Source organism: Grus americana, chromosome 1 (genome assembly GCF_028858705.1).
Source record: "Grus americana isolate bGruAme1 chromosome 1, bGruAme1.mat, whole genome shotgun sequence".
Classification (NCBI taxonomy): domain Eukaryota; kingdom Metazoa; phylum Chordata; class Aves; order Gruiformes; family Gruidae; genus Grus; species Grus americana.
Window position 1 is genome coordinate 84,603,733 of NC_072852.1, and position 23,523 is coordinate 84,627,255.

The 23,523-nt window shown below is 48.4% G+C and overlaps 1 protein-coding gene across 3 annotated transcripts; it reads right to left on the reverse strand.

The window, feature by feature from the left end:
- Nucleotides 1–274: 274 nt before the first annotated feature.
- Nucleotides 275–20,697, reverse strand: PHC1 (polyhomeotic homolog 1). 3 transcript variants are annotated; one of them, XM_054831781.1, is made up of 15 exons: nucleotides 20,165–20,697; nucleotides 16,069–16,225; nucleotides 14,566–14,676; nucleotides 13,115–13,192; nucleotides 12,214–12,363; nucleotides 11,121–11,252; nucleotides 9,509–10,001; nucleotides 8,419–9,182; nucleotides 6,129–6,276; nucleotides 5,809–6,017; nucleotides 5,101–5,215; nucleotides 4,422–4,530; nucleotides 3,607–3,757; nucleotides 2,781–3,012; nucleotides 275–2,473 (listed from the first exon to the last, which is right to left on the reverse strand). In XM_054831781.1, exons 2-15 carry the CDS (start codon nucleotides 16,180–16,182, stop codon nucleotides 2,319–2,321), a joined length of 2,961 nt encoding a protein of 986 aa, XP_054687756.1. In that variant the 5' UTR covers nucleotides 16,183–16,225; nucleotides 20,165–20,697; the 3' UTR covers nucleotides 275–2,318. The 3 variants fall into 3 exon arrangements, with proteins under 3 accessions (XP_054687756.1, XP_054687748.1, XP_054687767.1); XM_054831773.1 differs by having other exon boundaries at nucleotides 11,121–11,276; nucleotides 20,165–20,696; XM_054831792.1 differs by lacking the exon at nucleotides 11,121–11,252.
- Nucleotides 20,698–23,523: the final 2,826 nt, after the last annotated feature.

The following is a 23,523-nucleotide window of genomic DNA, read 5'->3' on the forward strand; positions in this document are numbered from 1 at the left end:
CTGAACTTCTTTTGCCAGGAATGGATCTCCTTGTTAGTACATACTTTTTTGCTGCCACCTTGTATCACTCCAGTTCCCTTAGGGCTTAAGAGGGAGAGGTATAAACATCTTTCTACACTGAAACTTTAAAAGCTCATGTAGTTACAGATGTATTTCTCTGCAGCAATAAAAATCAAAAGTAACTTTTTGATGGCAGGGTGTACTTGGCAATGAACTAATGTTCAGGTATGTATGTGGTGGTGGGGGGGAGTTACAAAGCAGCCAGAACTACAAAGCCTGAACAAGCATTTTTTTTTTATTAAGAACATTGAACATGAAATGAAGAAGTGAAACCTTCCCATTTGACTGAATAAAATTGGGTCCTCAGAAGCAGCTAGTACAACAGGCAGGCTAGCTGCCAGCCTATCCTGTGCTAAGGGTCAAACTAAACAGTTTTATCACTGCTGAGGATAAAATGGTTAAAGGGCAGCTTTCCTCTGCTGACTGCAGTTAGAGATTCTAACCACCCCCTTTGCTGCCCCCAAATTACATGAGACCAAATAGTGTTGTCAGGGTGCAAGCATGGGCAGCTTCCAAGTCTTCTTGACTCAAAATAGGCCTAAAGGAAGTCTTCTCTCACAGGAACAGGGATGTCATTGAAGTGAGATTCAACAGTACAGTTAAGACTAGGAAGCTGCTGCCACATTTTGTCCAGCCTCTAAGCACTTCCCCCCTCTCTTTTTCTAAGAGGTCAATAAAGAACCCATTCCAAAGATCTCTAGTGTTTTCCTACCTATGCTATTAGGCTTCCTCCCGTGCCACTACAGCTTTCCTGCAACAGTAGGTGCTTTCCACTCAGTCTTGTTTAACTCGAATATTCACATGAAACTTCTGAAAACAGAAAAGCTGAGACATATGGTTTATAAATCATCTTGCTTTGGGGTATTTAGCTCCAGGGGTCACTTACTTCTTCATGCTTTGTGTAATTTCTTCAGGTTTTTTTACTTGTTTGTTTTAAGCAGAGGTGCTTCTGGAAGAGAAGAACTGCCTAGTTTTTCACCTTTGGCAAACTGGTTACAAAACTTCAGAGTATCACTTTCAGTCCTTAAAAAAAAAAAAAAACACAACCCCAAACCTAGAGGGGCTGAAAGGGAGGGACTCAGCCTATAACATCATTCCACCCCTTAGAAAGGAGAAGTAGCATTAAAGGATCAGTATTCAGTTGTTGTAGGGTATAGTTTTGCTTCATTGGTTTTTTTAACTGAGGAAGAGAAATATTTGTTTGACAACAACAAAAAAAGAGCCTGAGGCAAGTGATACAATCCTACTAGCTTAAACTTTGTCCCATAAGCTCTCCTGAGGATAATGAAGACAGACACAAAAAATAATACAAACTGATAAGAAAACACAAAAAAAACCCCAAACCCAAAATCTGAGTCCATTTTATGAAGAGCCTTGGCGCTCCTGGAGACTGCTTTGGATCTGTAAATCATGCCCTAGAACAATGGGGAGACAAACCCAGTGCTGCAGGGTTCCCTAATGTAAGACAATCTCCCTCCCCTTCTATTTTCCTATCACCTTGTCATAAGTACTCAGGATAAATCCTCCTCTGACTGGTTCCAAAAGGAGCATCTGGAGCGAATAGCTGCCGCAACACTTTGTCTTCACTCTGCATCTCTACAGGAAACAGTAAAGCTAAGGCAGCTCCTATTGCCACAGGCCTTCAAGTTTGGTATGCATGTTGGAATGGCTATTAAACCCAGTTCATGAACAGCCTAGGGTGGTTTTTTTTTTGTTGTTTTGTTTTTTTTTTTAAAAGAGTAGAACAGCAGCAGCCCCTTTTGCTCTAATTTTTGTTTGTCCACCTCTGTCTCTTGGAATTCACTAGTTTCCCTTCCTAAATGCCCCAAGCACAGCAGCTCCCACTGTCTGCGTGGGGCCAGCTCTTCGTATGCCTCAAGTTCTGGCACAGCAAGATTCAAAACTAAGATCTAGCAGACCTGCTGTAGCAAAAAGGGGCGAGGGCCATTCCCTTTCAGAAGTCTGCTAAGAACAGAAAGAGGTCCCCTTCCTGTCTTTATGTGGTATACAGGAGAGGCATATTCAAAATCAGGAAGAAGGAAAGATGTTTCAAGGCCTCAGGTGGGAGTTTTCCTCCCCCTTGTAGCACCATTGAGACCAAGACATGGGCTTGTGCATAGCAGTTTCAATCAGTTAAATTCCTTCTCATTCTTCTTGAATGCAAGACCACTGAGGACTGTCCTGCCCCAGGAGGATGCTCCAAAGCTGGCAGCTGCCCTCGGGTCAGAGCAAAGGTGAGACCTCTGGCTTCAGAGCTGTTAGGTCTCCTTGAGGACATTGATCTTGGCACAGATCTTGAGAGCTGGTCCCAGCTTGATGTTCATGGCACTCATGAGGTGTTCCTCCTTCAGAAGCAACAGGGCCTGGCCATCAATTTCCTGTGACCGAAACTCCTCAGCAATCTCCTGGCATCCTGTGAAAGCAAAAAAACAGCACTGAGAAACAGATGTGCCCTGGGCACTCCCCTCCTTCCCACTCTTCTGGCCCCTGGCAGGTACAGAAAGCAAGCTAGGAATCTAACCAACCCCACTCTACTCCACAGTCTGCTGCTTGAGGAGTATAACTCATCTGTCTGTATGACCTACTCCAATTCAGAATGATGTACAGAAGTACAATAAAAGCACTAGGCACCACTGACACCACTTTCTTTCCATAAAGAGAGCCCACAAATTTCCCCATACTACTGGATGACAGGACTGCCCGAGAGGACCCAACTTCACCTTGCAGTGATGCAATGAACTCATACACTTCCTCCACACTCCAACAACTGGGATTGCTGGACAGGAAGACTGGGTTGATGCCATGTAGATCTGGTGTAGGTGGGGTCATACTAGAGTTTGCCAGGTCCCTCTCTCCATGACTGGCCCTCACTGACAGGGGTCCTGGAGATGTAGGGGACAAAGCTTCATCATAGCTGGAGTTATCAGAGCCTCGACTTGAGTCTTCCTGGCCCTACAAGCCCATAGGAAAGAAAGAAAACAAAAGGTGTTTTGTAAGAAATTCACAGTCACTAGGTGCAAAACAAGACACTGGGAACAGCACTGTCTCAATAGTCTGGGACAGCTGTTTCAGGCTGTTGGTCCAGGGGCACCTGACACAAGAGCTCCCTGATGTCAGAAAGGGGAGATTTTACTCTCACCCCCCTTCCTCTTCCTTCTCCCTATCCTCCCCCAGTCCATCCCTCTTCCTCATGTCAGCTCTGAAGCTCATTTGGTTCTTCTGTGATTTGGTTCAATTCACTCATCTGGAAGAATGCTAATCAAATGGGAAAAGTGGATTGTTTTCTACCAAGGCTGTCAGCTGATCTCACCACTGACACATATGTGGGAGTGAACACAGTGAAAAGAACAAGTACAAATGTGAATCCACTTTTTACAGTCGATGAATGATTAGAACAGCCCACTGTGCCTTGTGTAACCACTGTGTCAGTGTGTACTTTTCATGTCCTGTATGACTACACCCACTGTGAGAAAGTGGTACCTCCAGCAGTGACAACTTTTACACTGAGATCTGCCTTGGCAGAAGCAGACAGGATGACATCCTTACCCTGTGGCGCTTGCCCTGGATCTTTGTTCGAGCAATTTCAGAGCTGCTGCGCCGCGATCCCCGTCGGCGCACACGAGCATAGTTAGCTTCCTGAAATTCCTTCATCTTCTTTCTCTGCAGCCGAAACTGATGGCTGCAGCTGACATTGTACCTGAAATAAGTAGAAGCAGAGTAGCAGTTAGGAAACAGCAACTATCTAAACCTACTGCTTCTCCTTGCTCTACGTGGGGATAAAACTCTTCTTTACCAGCAAGTTCTGTTCCTCCTCCTTCTAAGACTTCCCCTTGGAAGGGACTAGTCCAGACTTCTGACACAAGCAATATTTGGACACCAGAGGCTTGATCTAACATCTGAAGGGTCAATTAAGTCATTCCCCTAAGGGAAAAAAGACCCATAACAAGCACTCCGCTATCTATTTGCAGCAATGACTAGTCTCGCTTCTCCCCGTTTTTTCCCCAATGCTACCTTGTGTCTTTGTCCAGTAGATGCAATGCAGCAGACAGCTACCAATATGCATTCATTTAGTCAGTTAAATGTACAAAGAGAGGTTCTTTGGAGCGCAAGAACTTCCCCCTTAACATTTCGTTTTTCTGAGCAAATCAGAAATCCTGTTTACACTCAACACCGCATCTACCTCTCCAGACCTAGAAACATTCATAAATCATTTTGAGTCCTAAAAGATCTCTGTGGCCAGTGCATCCCATGGAGGGAGGATCGGATGTACTTAAGTGTTGTACAATACCTGGAGAAGGGGCACATGCTCAGTTCCAGAGAATGTATAGTCAGAGAAAAGGAAGATTATGTCATGCTTTTACCTTTTAGCACAGGTCATGGAACAAAACCTCTTGGAGCCACGGAACTGGGTTGCTGGGGCATACTTCCCACAGTATTCACACTTCAGCAGGTTTGCCTTCTTATCAAGCTCTAGTGAGATACAGAGATATGAAACAATTGATGATTTGAACTGAAGCAGATCATACACAACAATTCCCTATTCCACTACTCTTCCTCTGCGCAGACAGATTCCAAGCACTATCTAGTAAGCAGTTACCTTGTGGAAGAAGCTGGGGGAAGAGAGGCAGAAGCTCCACTAATGAGTACCTCAGGATATTGAGCAGAACAGTTTATTTTTCCTTGTCAGTACCATTTCGCTGAACAAAAAATAGCATATCCCTCATATCCTACAAGGCTGTGGGAGAAATCTCCATCACTGCAGTATCTGCTGTGTTTAGACATCCTTCCCAGCCTTCTCATTAGAGACAGGTACAGTTCAGATTCTCCTGCTTACTACTGACACAGGGTGTGTTAGATCATATTAATAACAAAGTACTGTATTCTGGCGCTCAAGAAAAGGAGATCCTAGGTCCATAGCTTGAGTCTCTAAGGAGCTAGCAGGAAGAGATACAAGTCCATAATGTATAAAGTTAGTAATTCAGTATCAGAGAACAGAAACTTTCATTAATGCTAGCTAGGCCTCCTGGTGCTGAAACTCACCCACAGAAGCACTGTCGCCTCCTGGAGAATTGCTGGACAGGTTTTCACTCTGGCCAGAAGGAGCCTCTCCTTGCAGCGGTTTCTCAGATTCTTTCAGCAGCTGAGAACAACCCACCTGGACAGGAAGAAAAAAAAGAGTTGGGCCCATCAGTAAAGGACTCTCTGTGTCCACCACCCTCTGCAAAGTATCTACCACTCATACCTTACTACAGGTCAGAAAGATCCCTCTGCCTACTAGGGAAGGAGAGATGCTGAACAAAGTTATTATTACTCCTTCCTGACTCACAGGCTTGGCAGTTCATTCAAAGATCACAAAGAACTATCTGCCTTGGATATCCTGCAATTCCATGTAACTGCATCTCCCCTTATTTGCTTTAACTTCACTTGCTGCTTGTTCAAAATGCAATGCATCTTTCCCTCACAAAAATCAGAGAGAAGAACCTTCTTACAATTCTTGCATGAATTACAGTTTTGAGGACAACTGCAGAAAACAGTTCCCGTCACATTTGTTTTACTCCTTCCAACCTATTTAATGCCACCACTTAATGCCTTGCTTCATGCATGACACCTCCCCCTTCTTCTTCTCTATCTCAGGCTAAAAAATGCTGATGTGGAACATAAGAAAAGAAACTCCTGTCCAAAGATGGAAACTCACCACCCTCCCAAGACAGCATTACACCTCCTTCCCTCACAGCAGAGAATCCCTACCGGAAAGGGCTCTGCTCCTTCCTGGATGACAAAGCCTTCAATGATGTGTGTCAGGATCTGGGGCTTGACAATGGCTTGTGGGGGTTTGGAGTCTCCCATTTGACGTGACACCATTGCCAGGTTAGGGGTGGAAGCAGAGGTGGGGGTGACTGATGTTCCTTCACTTGAGGTGGTATTTGGGGTTGCAATGGCAGCAGGATCAGATTTATCTGGAAAATTAACAGCACAGGAGTCAGTTACCTTTGCCCCATCTACTTCAAATGGAACATGAGATCAAATCATTACGGCGCACACAAGCAGAGCTCTCCTTTGTACCTCACCTCCAAGGCCACTCTTCTCCTCCATGCTTTTGGGGCTGTCTGTCACAGGAGAGGACCTGGCAGGCAAGAGCGCAGTGACACTGGGCGACTCCTCCTTCTCCTCCTCTGACTCTGCCTTGCGCTTTACCGCTAAGTTCTGAGACTTGCCCTGCATGAATAGAGACAAACACATAAGCAGAGAGAGGAGCCCCAAAGCAAAGAAGACAGACTGAAGGCAAAAGGAAAATACATCCTGCTCCATCATACTTCATCTCCAGCCTGATTCCTTCTCCTGAAAATGCCTCTAGATCCCTCACAGGATATAGCTCTACTTAGGAGCATTTACCTAGCAGGGAACAAAGTTTCACATAGCAACATGAATTGGCATGTTGATGTAGTACCAAGACACTGTGTGAACCTCAGGGGATTATTCCAGGAAGAAAGAAATGGAATAGCAGTCACCCAGCAGTCTCCAAAGAGGCTTTTGGCTAGATCAGATCAGTTTCAATGAAGGAGAGTCAAAACAGTAGGGGAAATGTGTTGGATGAGAGCAGACTTGTCCCTCCCACTCTAGCAATCAGACAAATCCTGTGACACCTTCCTGAAGAAGCAGCCAGAGTTTAGAAACAGTCTCAGCAATTGGCTAAGGATATCTAAGCTGGCAAAGTGCTGTTGTCCCTAGGGAGCTAGGCAGGCCCTAGCTGGACAATTCAGAATAACACAGATAAGACCTGTGGAACATGAGCCATCTTTGTTTTCCTCTGCATAGCCTGTTGCTAGGGGATCCTCTGAGGCCCAGAGTCAGTGGTTGGTACCACACACCAAGGGGTCTCTGACCTGGAGGTATCCATACCTAGTGAGAAGAGAGGAGTTCAGTCTTCATGGCCCACCCAGCTCTCATCTCTCTCCTGAGAGAGACAACAAAGAGGCCAGTTATTGTTTGTATTGGGTTTGTGTGGCGAGGTTTTGGTAGCAGTGGGACTGCAGGGGTGGCTTCTGTCAGAAGCTGCCCCCATGTCAGACAGAGCCAATGCCAGCCAGCTCCAAAGTGAACCTGCTGCTGGCCAAAGCTGAGCCCATCAGCGACAGTGGTAGTTCCTCTGTGATAACATATTTAAGGGGGGAAAATACTGTGCAACAGCAGCTGGGAGAAAGCAGTGAGAAACAGCCCTGCAGATGCCCAGGTCAGTGTAGAAGGAGGGGGAGAAGGTGCTCCAGGCGCTGGAGCAGAGATTCCCCTGCAGCCCGTGGAAAAGACCATGGTGAGGCAGGCTGTCCCCCTGCAGCCTATGGAGGTCCATGATGGAGCAGATATCCACCTGCAGCCCATGGAGGACCCCATGCCAGAGCAGGTGGAGGCACCCAAAGGAGGCTGTGACCCCGTGAGAAGCCCACGCTGGAGCAGGCTCCTGGCAGAACCTGTGGCCCCGTGGAGAGAGGAGACCACGCTGGAGCAGGTTTGCTGGCAGGACTTGTGACCCTGTGGGGGACCCACGCTGGAGCAGTCTGCTCCTGAAGGACTGCACCCCGTGGAAGGGACCCGTGCTGGAGCAGTTCATGAAGAACTGTAGCCCATGGGAAGGACTCACATTGGAGAAGTTCGTGAATGACTTTATCCAATGGGAGGAACCCCAGACTGGAGCAAGGGCAAAGCGTGAGGAGGAAGGAGTGGCAGCGACAAAATGATATGAATGTTACAACCCCCATTCCCCATCCTCCTGCACCGCTCAGGAGGAGGTAGAAAAGTCAGGAGTGAAGCTGAGCCCATGAAGAAGGAGAGGTGTTTTTTAGATTTGTTCTTATTTCTCATTATCCTATTCTGAATAACTGACAGTAAATTAAATTTCCCTAAATTGAGTTTGTTTTGCCCATGATGATAACTGGCAATTGGATCTCCTTGTGCTTATCTCAGCCCCCAAGCTTTGCATTGTATTTTTCTCCCCCAGTCTTCTTGTGAAGGTGGAGTGATGGAGCAGCTTGGTGGTCGCCCAGCAGCCAGCCAAGGTCAACCCACCACACTGTTAAATGTGATATTTAGTAAGTGATGTGGACACCTACTCTATTTGGGGCAGGGTCTGAGTCTCACCTACTTACTTCATGCAAGCCTTTGAATGATAATGTGCAAGAGAAATGCTTGTAGTTCCAAGGGTTAGATTGGAATTGGTGTTTTTGAGAGGAAAGTCTCCACATCCCTTTACCCAAACCCCTTACCCATCCCATCCCACTGACCTGGGCCTGGACTGCGATTGGTGTCCTAGGAATGAACAAAGAGAATCCATATGCTATTCTCCTTCTCAATGGTATCACTTACTGGCAACTGGACAGACTGCATGTAGAATGCTGCTGGCATCTGAGCCACAACTGGAGAGGAGGCTGGGCTCTTCACCATGTGGGCTGTGCCTTGAACTTGTGCCAAATTCACCCCTGTGGTAAGAGGAGGAGCTTCCTGTGAGGACGCTGGAGCTGAAGATGACGATGGGGAAGCAGCATGGGCCTGGGAAACAGGCTGGACCACAGCTGGCATTCCCCGGGATGTTGGCACTGCTGCAGCAATCTGAGCCAAACCCAGTGCTTGGGCTTGGCCCGAGCCCTGCTGCCGAGTACCCACCACCTGAACTGGGATGTGTGGTGGAGGCTGCTGCGCTGCTGACATTTTGGCAGGCCCAAGCTGAGGTGGTTTGATGGGGGCGACCAGAGATTTTGACTGAATTGGAACAGGCGACTTGGTGGCTGGCTGGCAAGGACTGTCCTGCTGGAGCTGCACAGGCTGTGGCTGGGACTGCAACATAGGTTGTACCACAAGGGTCTGAGCCTGCTGCTGGTTCTGAGGTGGAGCCTGCTGCTGCGGAGGTTGAGCTTGCTGTTGCTGCTGTTGGGCCAGAGATGGTGCTTGCTGCTGTTGCTGCTGTTGGGCCAGCTGGAGATGGGTGGCTGTGTGGAGAAGCTGGGACTGACGGTGCTGGAACTGCTGCTGGTGATGAATGGCGATCTGCTGCTGGATCACTACCTGCTTCTGCAGGTGGATCTGCTGCTGCTGCTGGATCAGCGAGTGTGGCTGGATCTGGGTATATGTGGCTATACAAACACAGAGTGGGAAAAGAGGAGAGCACAAAAGTTAGCAACAGTGCAGCTGGGAACAACAACAACAGAAAAAAAAGGCAGGCAGCCACTGCGCTGGTTTGAGTCATTAAGCTCTAAAATGACCAACAGCTTTACTGGCAGAGGACATGGGGAACTAAATCAACTTCGCTTGCTAATAGAGAGGGAAAACGCCTAGAGACCCGCCTCCAGGAGTGTACAGGCTGGGAGGCATGTTGGGAAACATCTCACCACTGGGCTTTCAAATGGCACTCTTGCAAAAGCCCAGTGGGCTCAAAGAGAAGGAACAGGTCTGCCCTTACCTGAGCTGATCAATGTCTGGCTGGGTGCTGGTGTAGCAGTCCTGGTCAGGTTCATGCCCACCATTTGCTGTCCACTGCTGTCCGTTTCGCCCTTCTTTGTAGCTGCATTCTCTGTCTCCGTCTGGCTTCCCTGGCTGACAGTCACAGCCTGGGCAGCTGCTACTGGTAAGGGCTGAACCACCCCGGTGCCTTTCCTTTGGCAACTGCCAGCGGCACCTGAAGAGGAGGTCTGGCTCAATCCCGTGGAGGTCTGGCTCCCACCACTTGCCGCCACACCCCCGGAGACACCATTGCTGCCTGCTGCCCCCTGGCTCAAGTTGAGGGACTGGCTGCTGGAGGAGGCCTGAGCCACAGCCAAGGTCTGGCCCGTGCTGGTGGCCTGCGGTAAGCCAGAAGCCTGGGAGCTTCCCGGCAGAGCTGCCTTCTGAGCAGAGCCTTGGAGCTGGGTGTTAGTGGCCGAGGTCTGCTGCCCCCTCACAGCCAAGTTCTGCACCTAGAAACACACATACAAAACAGAGTTCATTTGCTTTGCGTACATTACTGGATGGAAGTTTGGCAGAGAACTCATAAGCAACACAATCTACTGGGATGCTGGTTAAGTTAGTGCTTCAAGTCTCACATGGGGAGCTGGCTAACACTGCACGGCAAAGCTCACGTGCAACCTCCCCAGGAAACACATTATCCTGGACTCCTTCCTGCCCCTTCTCTGATGGAAGTTAAAGATCTCGTGGCACTTTCTGAACAGCACATGAGGACACCGCCATTCTCTGAGGCATGGTGCAGCATTGAGACCTGCCTGCTGTGCCCTTGCATTAGTAGGATTCAGTTTAGCATGGCTCTAAAGGTGCTGAGATACCCCTTTCAAGACCAGTAATTCCTTTTCAATTTTTGTGCCACCTGCCTCCTCCCAATGTGCAGGGCCTTCCACTCTGGAGGCCCACAGATCTACTCATGGCCTGCAGCCCTTCTGATTTCACCAGTTTCTCTGCATTTTGGTGCTGCCATCTTCTGTGTTTACTCCCCTTCCAAATGCAGTGTTATCTTCAAGTTTGATCATGGCTGACTTTCCTTCAAAGAAAGTGCTCCAGACAAGACAAATATGAAGTACCTGGAAATCCCAAGAATGACTGGGGATAGGACAAGGAAAATGGGAAGCCATGGCAGCTCCTTGACCTTGAGAACTACTTATAGATGAATACAGGAGCTAAGAGCTTGTGGCCTCTTTGGTCTTTGACATCTTTACCACAACAAACCAACTGGGTGAAGGAATACTACCACGCGCAAAGACTCTTCATTGCAGAGTGAAAACTGGACATAGAACCCAACAATTCTTTTAACACAAGGACAACCAAGAAACTGTGAAGACAGGATTGATCCAGCCTGTGGCTCACCCCAGAAATTTTAAGCAGAAATGAATCCCATCTCTGGAGGCAAAAGGCAAACATGAAAAAAGGGTGGCAAGAGAGAACAGAATCTCCTGCTTGCACAGGGACACAGGTTGGGGATAAAATAGAGCTAATCTGCTACACAGGGATAGCTGGAGACGAAGACCAGAGTGCAGGGTGACAGAGAGCAGGGGAAGGGGACGACTCTGGGAAGGGGTGTCACTGACCTGGTCTGTGTCTGCATGGACCCCAGGAGACTGAGTGGGTGGTACCTCCTGCTGGACAGCGGCCACAGCCCCGTTGGGCATCAGGATGAGTTGGGAGGCAAGAGGCACATTGCGGCCCAAGGTCCGGTTTACCTGCAACAGGTTCCCCAGCTGTGGCTGTTGAGGGAGGTGGTGTGGAATGAAAGGAACGGAGGGGAAGAGAGAAAGAAAGACAGCGAACCACAAGCAAACAGATTACAAAGCAACACTGGGCTGCAATGTCACACATTGCAAAAACCCCAACCCTCCCTGCACTGTAATGCTGAACATAAACCTCAGGAGCAGGAAACTGGGAACAATTTCCTTACAGAAACAAGCTCTCTTCTATCAAACATGGGCCTGGGCCAACTCCCACAGACTGCCCAAGGCTGGCTGAAAGACTGGGGTATCACTTAATATTCAGATGTATATCCAGGACTGGTTGAGAAACAGCAATAAAAGACATACATCCAAGACCAAGCTTGCTTGAAAAGAAGGGGATTACAATATGTATCTAAAGTCAACTGAGATGCAGAAAATATTTTTTAAGTAGGTAACCAAACCCCAGACTGACTATAGTCAAGCCTAATGTTTTCTGTTTAGCAGTACTTCAAATTGATTAAAAGGATGAGATATTTGTTCATGTTGATTTGTTTCTAGACTTACATTCCTGAGCTCAGCAGTGGTAAAAAAGTAATTTACCATGTATCTGTTCCAGCATTTAACCAGAAGAGTAGATTTGTTTCTGTGAGCTACATTCAAGTCTAGGACGCATATTTCACATTTACATTCTAGTGAGAAGTGCCATGGGATCTTTAACATCTATGCAGAGCAGAAATAAACATGATTCTTAACAATCTCACCAGAGCCACACAATACAAAGCTCATCTACCCTCAAAAGCTGAGCCCAGAGTCAAACTTGTGATTTCAGGTACAAGAGCTTCCCCACCTGAATTTAAAATATAGTGCATCATCCTTAAAGCTAGAGTTGGTCCAAAGGTGTTGGTAATCCCAAGCAGCTAAACACTGAATTAGGGTTCATGGTCAGGACACATTTTGCGTACACATCTCTTACCCGGAGATACATCTGGGCCTGTGACTGGTTGAGAGGCGGTGAGGTGGTATTCCCAAGGAGCACGGACTGTGTCAGGGTTGTGGCGCTGGGGGAACTCACACTCTGTGACCGACTGATCAGCTGAGCAGCTGATGTGGTGGCTAGGTTAATCTTAAAACAGAGAAAAGCCCCAAATCATATATGAAGAGATGGAGGCAAAGAAATAATTACAAATTATCTTAGTGGGGTACAGCCAGAACAGACATTTTACAGGTTTTTTTCCCTGTATCCCACAGGGGACCAAGAAAATAGTTCCTGTCTTAAGGTGCTACGCAATCTAAACTAGCCAAAGCCTGGATGCTGAGCCTCAGTATCACCACAGTTAGCACGCAACTGCAATAAGAGATCCCAAAGAAATACATCATTTTCTCCAGCCTCTCAAGTAAAGAAAAAACCTCCTCACAAAGTAGTTTCTACCCTACCAACTCATCTACTCTCTGAAAAAATCCCAGTTCCTCAAGACTCACTACAAAACCAGACTTGCTCTCATCAACAAACTACTACTCTGCCAAAAACCCCCCCCAGCAACCCCTTTCAAGCTGCTCATGACACTTCCTCTTAGAAGTCCTGATCTTTTTCTAAACCATGACAATGTATCTCCAAAGCCTCAGCAAAGACAGATCAGTTTCTACCTTTCCAGCTAAGAGCCCGCTCCCACTCAGAAACCTTTTGGTCTCCTCAACCCCCGCCAATAATGATAGCACCCCAAATCCTCAAAGTTGTCTGCATCTTGTGGATTCCCAGCATTCTTAGAAGCTATGTTTCCCTGGCTAACTGCCTTCCTAAAAGATAAAGAGGAGAAAGAACAAGGCATGGGGTGGGAGGGAGGCTTTGGTATGTGGGTGAGGGAGTAGTTACTTACAGAGGCCTGGGTGGTGGTGGTCTGTTGCGGGGTGCTGGTGTTGGGGGAGCTGGCCTGTCTACTGGCTGCAATTGTAGCCTGCAAGAGAGATTGACACAGAAATGAGTGCCTGGAACAAACTTCAATCCAGCCCAAATATTTGGCTTTGTCAGAACACCTAGTCCCATCATCATCATCTCCCATTTCTGAGAACAGGAGCACAATCTAACCACTACAAATCCCTGCTGTGCCCTACAAATCAGGTGCAGCAACTCAGCGAGGTACCTCCTCATCTCCAACCAGTTCAGGCCTATATAATACCCAAGACAGTGGACAACAGTCCATTACAGTCCATCCAGACCCTTACAGTCCATGACCTCCAGTCCTTCCACCCATGGGTACATACCCCACCGTTGCTGCAGCTTGTCATGCTACACACTACAACCCTCATCCTGATGCTGCAATCCCTCTGTTAACATCCAGACGTTCCCTGCAATATTAGCAATTTGCTGGGCTAGTTATGCAGTTTAGTAACAATGCAATGATAGCACCACAAGTAACAGATTTCAGGTTAGAGCACACATAGTTCGTGGAGGAATGTAAATATTGATAGATTATTTTTTCCTTGTCTATGATCCCATGGGAATTCCACTGTATGAGTTTAGTTAGTTTTATAACTAAGATTTGTGCAAAACTGGTGAGAGGATTCTATGCCCTCTGTGCTATAAAACTGCAGGTAGGGATTTTGAAAACAACTAAATCCTGGACTAACAGCCAAGGAGCAGAGCTACTGATGGAAATATTGTTACACAGACAGAACTGTATTCACATCACATAATTCATCTTCAACTGATGATAAGTCTTGCAGCTGAGGGAAGTTGCTAAAGAAAAAAATAAATTGCTCAACAATTATGCGTCATAAAATATCTTGATTTGTATAAACGTATCTCAATTAAAGAAACACCCTCCTGGCTAGACAAGATCTACCCCAGATCCCTCTTGCTAGTAACTGGTAAAGAAAACACGGGCTACTAAGTTTCAAGACATAAAATTCAGGGGATACTGCCTGAAAGTTCACACACACAAGACCATGTTTGTTATCAGAGAAATAACAATCCATGGTTCACTTTAAGACAGCTTTCAAACACTACTGCATCCGCTGCTGATTTAACCACCCATCTTTTATTTAAAGCAGCTGCAAGGGCTAGTCATAGGCTTCTAAAGTGCAAGTTTCCTTATGCGGATGTCAAATTTTGGCTTTCCCTGGTCTGTACCTGAAAACCAAATAAATCTTTGCATCAAGCTTCCAGTTTACTAGCTGTTTGTATTAGCTCTAAAGAATATGTTTAGGGACTGTTGTCTAATCATGGATCAGGAGGATCTTGGTGTACAAGTCGCTGTATAAAAAGAAAATCTCTGGATCTTCCCCAGAGAATGATCCAATTCCTCTCCTCTGCCCCTTGGCAACTCACCTGCTGGACAGCAGCCAGGCTGTGAAGCTGGGCACTGTTAAGCTGCTGTTGGAGCATAAACTGATGAAAGTACTGGGCTGCATTGGGCTGTCTCTGGAGTGCCTGCAGGGCCTAGAGAAAGAGGAAAACCCAATTGTCAAAAATAGCGTGCCCTTGAAATATGAGAGAAATGAAGAAATAAATTAACAGCCATGAGCGCATCCCTAGACCCCATGAAAAAAGCAAAACCACTAGATTAGCACATCAAAATACAGATTACGGCTATGAATTTGGTAACAGACTGAATCACAGGTGTATTCCAGGATAACAGGAAGCACACTTATGAGACTTTCATAAACTCCAGGAATTTGGGGATGCGTGTGCTCAAGGAGGCAGACAAGTATTCCAGTGTAGCATGTACATGGAGGATCAAAGGATGGTTTCGGTTGGAAGGGACCTTAAAGATCATCTAGTTCCAACCCCCCTGCTGCGGGCCGGGACACCCTCCACTAGACCACATTGCCCAAAGCCTCATCCAACCTGGTCTTAAACACTTCCAGGGATGGGGCCTCCACAACCTCTCCGGGCAACCTCTTCCAGTACCTCACCACTCTAACAGTGAAGAATTCCTTTCTAACATCTAATCTAAATCAACCCTCCTTCAGCTTAAACCCATTACCCCTTGTCCTGTCACTACACTCCCTGATAAACAGTCCCTCACCATCTTTCCTGTAGGCCCCCTTCAGGTACTGGTAAGCTGCAATTAGATCTCCCTGGAGCCTTCTTTTCTCCAGGCTGAACAATCCCAACTCTCTCAGCCTGTCTTCATAGGTGAGGTGCTCCATCCCTCCGATCAGCTTTGCGGCCGTCCTCTGGACTCACTCCAACAGCTCCATGTCTCTCCTGTACTGGGGCCCCCAGAGCTGGACGCAATACTCCAGGTGGGGTCTCACGAGAGCGGAGCAGAGGGTCAGGATCACCTCCCTCGACCTGCTGGTCACACCTCTTTTGATTCAGCCCAGGACACGGTTGGCTTTCTGGGCTGCAAGCGCACACTGCCGGCTCACGTTGAGCTTCTCATCAATCAATACCCCGAAGTCCTTCTCCTCAGGCCTGCTCTTAATCCATTCCTCGCCCAGCCTATAGTCATGCTTGGGATTGCACTGACCCACGTGCAGGACCTTGCACTTGGCCTTGTTGAATATACACTATACAGAGGAACTGGGATGCTAAAACTGAATGACTTGCTCTAGAACAGTAGGCTAAAAATCAATCTCTTGCATCACAGTACAGATTAAATCTAAAAGGCTGAACACTGGAGGAGTAACCTATAAAATACAAAGCACAGTATCAGGCTACAGGAACTAAAGATCGGGCCTAGCACAAGAATTTCTACATCTGCACACATGACAGTCCTTCAAGCACACTCCCACCTCAACACATGACAACTCAGAGGAACACAAAAGGGCTCACCATCCCCTTCCACTGATGCACATCCCATGCCAGAACATAACTGTGGCTCACCTGTACTGCCTGTCGCTCATAGAGAGACATCTGCGATATCTGGGGACGGGTGCTTCCTCCAGAACTGGAGCTCCCGCTGGCGGAGCTGGAGTTCTGCTCACTTTCGGTCTCCATGGTGACAGGATCCTGGGAGCTCAGGCTGAGACAGACTCCAGATCTACATCGAGAGAATTGGACACTAAGTCAGGATAGAGAAAGAACCAAACAGTATTTCATCGCATTACACATCTTTTTTTATTGGAATATCCCAGTACCAGGCTCCTTGCACAGCTTTGCTACATCACAGGAAACTGGGGATGCCAGGGGTGCAAAATCACTCAGAAATTATACTCACAGTTTAAATCTTTTATTACCACAGTCAGAAATGTAATGTGCACATTCTCATATTTTATTACCGTGCTACAATTGCGAGCTACAGCATCCTGAATTCTTAAAAAGGAAGCAGAGTGAAATAGCAGCTGCAGCTCATTCAGGCAATCATTTGGTTACAGACCTGATCACCTCTCCTTCAAGGCTAGCGAACTGAGGCAAATTGCACTGTGCTTCCAGTCTCCCACTGCATTTTAGCAACTTCTGATTCTCTCTTCCTCCAGTCCCACAAGAGGTATAATTACCCCGCAACTTCGCTACCCTACTGCAGATATACCAACGCAGTCCCTCCTTCTCCCAGTTTAGCCCCCAGCCCTTAACTGTGTCTTTCTCCAATCACACGGACTTCCAGTTACTTGTTCCTGACAGATCATAACTTGAGTATTAGACTGGAAGCTAGTATCTGTGGTGGTGAGTTGCTTTCAGGAAGAACAGTCAGAAGAAAAGTGGATGAAGGATTCACTGGCAACACTTGTGAGGGGACAGCTGCTGAAGAGGTCATACAAAGCCAGAGGGATCTTCCAGCCACAGAAAAATGAGTTGCAGTGAACCACAGGACTGAGAAAGGGCTGGAGAAGACTTTCATCAGCCAAGAGGATGAGAAGTGAGACTGAAGAGAGTGCTTAGCAGAAGGGTAACACATTGGGATGATCAGGGAGTCTCCTGCAGCAAGACACACGGGCTGCACAGGGAGCAACAGTAGGAGCAATTACAGTCAGAAAAGGGAAAGAGCAAAAGTGATTATTCAACAGAATTCCACTGAAAAAAAATTTACTTTTTAGAAGGATATCGTTCCATGTAAGATTTAAAAAAAAAAGTTTCTGATAGTCTCAATATCACTGACATCCTGTTTGTTTCCAAAACACCAGCTGGCTCCCCTACAACCTACCTGAAAGAGCTGTAAATGAGACCCCTACTCAGGATTCCACAGCACCAGCACAGCTGCTGTATTTAGGCCTTTTTTAATCCAGAGATTTCGAGCTTCACAGCCTTCACCAAACACAAGTTTTTCCAGGTGCATAAACAAATGGACCAGCACAGCAGTAAAGGAGGTGGAACAATAGTCTCGATCAGACAACTTTTTAAGTTCTGGAATGGTGTTAAGGGCAGCAGATGACTTTAAAGTAGGGCAACAGCATTAACACTGCAGAGAATGGCTGACTAAATCAGGGAACTGCTGCTCCGAACCTGCTCCTCAAAACCTGGAAAATTCTATAACTGATAAGCAGATAGCTGCTGCTCAAGTCCTGGCTTCCCCACACATCTCTATCTCTGCCCTCAAGTCCTGCCCAGGCATCTCCCTGCTAATCCAGCACTGGCTTCCCACACTGCTTCAGCAGTGGCCATTGATAATTCTGCCCTGCAGTCCTTGTCTTCTCAACTGAGACATGCACCCTCCTAAGTGGCCACTACTGTTTTCAGGCACAACTCTATTACAGCTAGAAACAGTTGGTGAATACACCTATCTAAAACATAAAAGCTCTGGAGAAGACAATTGCCTTAAATATCTTCCCCAGGGGGCAGCGCCACAAAAAAAAGTAAATGAAGCCTGAAAATAAATAAATAGAGAAGGGAGAGAAAGAATGAAAGAATGAAAGAAAGAAACAAACTGTGGTAGATAAATGAAATACTTTGAGTTAAAATGCAAGTCCGAGTGACTACCTGCATTACACCAAGTTATCTAGTAGCTCAGCTACCATTAGGAGACAATTTCTGTTCTCTTGCCCACCCTCAACCTCCCCATGCAGGTTCCTCCCAGCATTTACTTCGCTTCTGGTGCTCACTAGATCAACTTGTTAACTTCACAGAAAAACTACCCTAAACATAATTTTCTGCCAGATCAGTGAGTTGAATTAGCTCACTTGTGATGCCACAAGTGCCAGTGAGAGAGAAAAGAAAGTAAGTAAGGATCAGCTTAGCTGTAGCATATTCCCTTACCCTCAAGAGCTGCACCAGAAGGAGAAACCTGGCTTCCTACTTGGTGCTCTGCTCCACCAATATGTTTCCTCAGTAAACAGCAGCATTGCTTCTTAAGATCTCCAGCATTTTTGAGAGTTCCATGTTGACCTAGACCTTAAAATCAGGTCCTAGCACAAACAGAATCCTACTGAAACACCTCTGGGATGAGAGGCATAAAAAAATTTTGGTCTCTGTGTGGGCAAAAGGCCTTTTGGGGCCATGGATAGAGAAGCATACTCTCCCTTTGCAGAAGGATGGTAAGAATTTTAAGTCACTCATAGCAAGGAGGGTTATCCAGCAAAACCCTTTCCAAACACAAAAGTGAAAAGGCACAGTATTTCCCCAGGCAAGTTCATCTAAGGATGCAGCTCCATGTTAGCGTAACCTGATCCAAACACAGGCTATTCCCACACAAAATAGCACAGATTACACCCTCTCCTCTCCTTCAAGTGCATCTTCCAGCACCCTCCTCTTGTAAAAATATAGTAATCACTGTGGCGTCAGACCACTTTACTCAGCTAGCTGCTCCATGAAATGGATAACCTACCGAAAATAAGTTTTCCAACACATTGAGTTAACTAACTCACCTTGCAAAAATCATCAGTAGATCCCCCCCGCAAAAAAACCCAACAAAAAACCCCAACAGGGCAACAATGTGGCCCTTACTGGAAATTAACCTTTGAACAACAGTTAAATTGGATTAAGTCTAACACAGAACTGCACCCCAAAAGGCAGACACAGAATAAAAGGCCTGTTAACACCATGGCAGGAATGACAGCACAGCAGAAAGGAAGGGAAGGACGGAGAGCAGTGCAAACACGGGCCAGCACGGAGCCTAACCTGCGCTGCAGATCTCAGCACACACCAAGAACACCACAGGTGGCCCGTCTACAAGTTCCTGACCTTTCTCAAGTGCAAGAGCAGAAGAGTCAGGCCCAAACATCTACTCTAGTCCCTGAACACTAGGCAGGAAAGTTTTATTCACTCAATCCATCCATTCCCCCGGCACGTGACTGCTGCCTGCAGAACATTTTCTAACCTTATAACTGGTTTTGTCGCTTCACCCTTGAGAAACTAAGCAAACAAGTGAGATTTGCACAGGTTTGTCCACAGGTTTTGGGGAGAAAAATTAGCAACCAGGACTGCAGCACGCTCCTCGCTCTGTTCCTGCAGCTTTTTACAACACAGCTACGCAAGCAGAGGCGTGAAACTGCCGGGACACGTTAACTCTGCTCCGGGATGCTGTGGGAGCAGCAGTAGGTGCGACTCTTGAGCACTGCAGGACCCTCACACCACCTGTTCCCCGCCCCGCCACCCGCCTTTCCCCGCCAAGCGGGGCCGCAGGCGCCCGGGACCGAGGTGGACGCAGCGCGGCGGCAGCCCCCCCCCCGGCCGGCAGCAACTCCGGCAGCAAAGTTAAGCCGACAGAGAGCGTGCAGGCGTCCTGCCTGCCCGCCCGCCCGCCTGCAACGCGTATGTACCATGCACGCAGCCCCGCCGCGGCGGGAGGCGGGGATCCGCCGCAGGATGCCCGCCGCAGGGAACTAAAGAAAGGCGCGTGTTTCACGCCCGGCCACCGGCGGGGGGAGCGGCAGCTGCCCGGGAGGCGGGAGCGAGGCTACGAGGAGGGGAGTTGTTCCCGGCCGCTGCTCCCGGGGCCGACCCGGGCAGACAATAGCTGCTCCGCCGCCGCTGTCAACTTCCAGCCCGCCCCGGCCCCAGGGAACTCTCCCCCCCGCGGCCGCCCGCGCCCCGGGCCCGGCCTCACCTGCAGCCGCCGCGGCGCGGCACTGCCCCGCTCCGCTCCCGCAGCAGCGGCGGCGGCGGCGGCACCGCCCCCCGCCGTGCCGGGAGCCCCCGCGTCCGCCCGAGGGACCCGCGCTGCCGGCGTTACCGGAGTCCCCGGGCCGCCACCGCCGCCGCCTGACACGCCCCCCGCGCGCGGGCGGGCAGCCAGGCCGGGCCCCGGCCGGGCGGGGCGGGGCCCGGGGGCCCCGTTGTTGGGAGAGGGCGGGGCCGGGGGCGTTACCTCGCGGCGGCTCCCGGCGGGCCCGGCCCGGCCGCGGCCTGGCAGGGCAGCCCCGGGGCGGGCCTGGCGCGGCCGCGCGGGGCGGGGCGGCAGGGGCGGAGCCCACACGCGCGCGCCGCGCCCCGGCCGGTTCCACCTCCCCCTTTTTTTCTTTTTTTTTTTCTCTTTTTTTTTTTTTTTAAAATCTTGGCCTCTGGGGCTCCCCGCTGCTCCGTCACTTCCTCCCTCGAGGCGCTTCCGGGCACGTGACCCCCTTCCCCGGGCGCCGCTTGCCGTTGCCCTGGTGACGGCAGCCGGGGCCTGGCGGGACGCGGGTTCAGGCCCGGCGGGAACGGCGGGGCCGGGCCGGGGCTGCCGGGGCGGGGGGCTCGGTACCTCGGTCGCGGCCTCCTGCCGGGCCTGCAGGGGAAGGGGACCAAGGGATCAAGATCTTGATAAGCATCGCAGCCTTCGCCAGTCAGAGCAGATGTCCTCTGTGCTGGGACACACTTTGCCATCGGTCCTTCTGGAGACTGGTTAACCTCGTTAAACATTTATCGTTTTATTTAAGTTGTAAAATGCTTGCCTTAGTGCCTGGAACATGCTTTGGTGAACAAACAGGACACAGCGGTAATAACAATGCCTGGGAGGTTTCCTGTCAGGTCACGTAGAGCACGTGTAGAGGTGCACAGTGGAAACCTGCATAAACAGGGTAAAGAAACCACAGTGCCAGAGCTTGCTGGCAACTTTCAGAAGAGAAGCTGCACTGTGCAGGCATTTGGGCCTTGCTTCCCTTGATGGCTCTCAAAGAGCATCGGTTCTTCTGTCAGTTGCCTGGCTTAGGGTACGAGTGGTTAATTAGGGTAAACTTACTCATTTGTAACAATAGTGTTGTAGCCAGCATGACTGTTTCTAAGTACACAAGAAATGCCCTATCCAGTCAGACCAGTAGCTCATCTTGACAAGAGCTGGTGAGTTTCCTCTCAATATGATGGCTTATGCACCGAGGAAGTGTAGGAAGAAGCAAAAGACAAACACAAATGAATCGTACTCCATCTACATGTGCAAGATGCAGAAGCTCAAGCACCGCTGAGGCTATGAGCATCATAAATTCTCCTGCAAGTGACATATTTGAGCTTTACATTGCATTTGACTGAGTAACTGAAAGTTCTGGGCTATCAATTCACAGGAGATCCAGGCCCGTTGACTTAGAATATTTGCTGCTGCTGCCGGAAAAACAGTAAAACACACTGTACAGAAGGGCGTTTGGCCTGTTACCAAACACAACCTGCTTTAAATGCTGGGGATTCTTTTTTTAATTTAGATGGAAAACTGCCTGGCTGATTATCTTAAAAAAAATAATATTTAACGCTATTCAAAATAAAAGGTCAGATAGTGATCAAAGGAACAATGACAAGGCAGGGAACCCAGCCACTCCTAAAACCCTCAACGACTGGATGAACGACTAAGCCATTTGTCCCTGTTGCAAAACCCACTGAAGTCGATTCAAGGGAGGAAACTCTCTGGAATCTATGCAAACGAAGGGGAACTACTGCAATAAAGTGGCTTTAGGACTTACTGGGGGGTGCTTCGGTGCAGAGGAGGAGGGGGAAGGGATGTTGGAATCGATACAGAGAATCTGAGGATTTAGAAGACTACACTGGTATGTTTGAGGTAGGAATCACAGGCCGGGAAATGAAGGGACCAAAGTGGATCAGAGACGAACAAGCATGGGGAAAATGGAGAGAAGAGCGGGATAAACTAAGCTGGCCAAATGCAATCAGCATGTTTGCACCTGATTACCACAGTCTGTACTATATTCGTAATAATTTGTAATAATTATTTGAATTATTTCCTGTGTGATTGTGCTCTCTGTGGTGTACATTTGTGTGCGATCCAATAACAAACTTAGGTCTGTCTAGCCATCAAGTAGGATGAAAGGTTTGAGGGGCCAGAAACCCAAGAGACTATGAAGGTGCGTTTCTCTGAGCACTGCTCCGTAGGAACAGGATCAGGCTACTGACATGGTGTTTATGTGGGTGTCTGAAATGCTGTCTGCCGTCAGTGTTAACCTGCGTGTGCATGTCTAATTGTTGTCACTGAGGTTCATGCTACAGTTTGTGAGACTGGCTTATAGGGTCTGGCTGGAAACCTGTCAAACACTACGCCTAAATATAAGCCAGGATTCGTTTCAGAGGTAGCATCACTTGCTCACAATTTACCTGCTGATCTTCCCAGCTCTGGGCTTCTCAGAAAGAAGCAGCTCATTTTCATTCCAGTGACATTTTTTCCATTCCAAACCCAAAGGAGTTTTGCTGGAGAAACGGCATCTTGCAAAGCAAGCCACAGAGCGATGGTGACACTCAGTGGCCTTGCAGGAAAAGTGCACCTTCTGAGTTCACGGTTTTTTCCAATTTATCAGGAAGACAGTGGTAGCAAATGAACCTCATATGCAGATGAGTAAACAACACTGCTTAGCATAAGGATGAGTCTGCATACTGTGCTATACAGATTCATATAGTGCAAGCATAAATGGGCATCTAGCCAATGTATCTGCATTTGCCTTCTTTCCCATTCCCACACTCATTTACTCACTTCAGTCTGGAAGTGAGACCGTCACCTTCAGGCACCTCAGAAGGAAAACCCTTTCTCTTGTGATGGGGAAGCCTGGAGTTTTCACACACACTGTTGGGGAACATGGCAGCTTGTAATGTGTTCAGCCCTAGCCACCAAGAGCTAATCCTTAGATCTATACCATGGACGTACAAGGGGAGCCAGAAACCTGATTCAGACCGACCTCCAAGCCTGGGATGTCTTCCTGCTCAGAGAAGAAGTTGGCATTATTCCCAGTTTACTGGGACATATACGTGGGATAAGTCTACATTGCGGTTACAGCCATGTAGTTCTTACAGGCTGCCCAGATCTCTGCTTTTGGTGTCCGCACCTTCCCACACATAGACACCAGCCCATCCACAGCCTCACCGCATCACAGGATCTCAACACCCTCCTGCGAGCCCTGGCCAGTCTGGCTGATCACCATCTCCAGAAGAAAGAAGCTGGCGTGGATCATAGCAAGCAACCCCAGGGTCTAATCGCCATTCTGTCCTGTCTCTGAGTGA

What these genes read in the sequence shown, in the direction of transcription:
- PHC1 (XM_054831773.1), bottom strand. Translation starts at nt 16,182, where the DNA reads ATGGAGACCGAAAGTGAGCAGAACTCCAGCTCCGCCAGCGGGAGCTCC. An exon ending in ATGAGCGACAGGCAGTACAG is followed by an intron (nt 14,677 to 16,068) that starts GTGAGCCACAGT and finishes CTCTTTCTCTAG; the next exon opens with GCCCTGCAGGCACTCCAGAG. An exon ending in AGGCGACAGTGCTTCTGTGG is followed by an intron (nt 4,531 to 5,100) that starts GTGAGTTTCAGC and finishes GTATCTCACTAG; the next exon opens with AGCTTGATAAGAAGGCAAAC.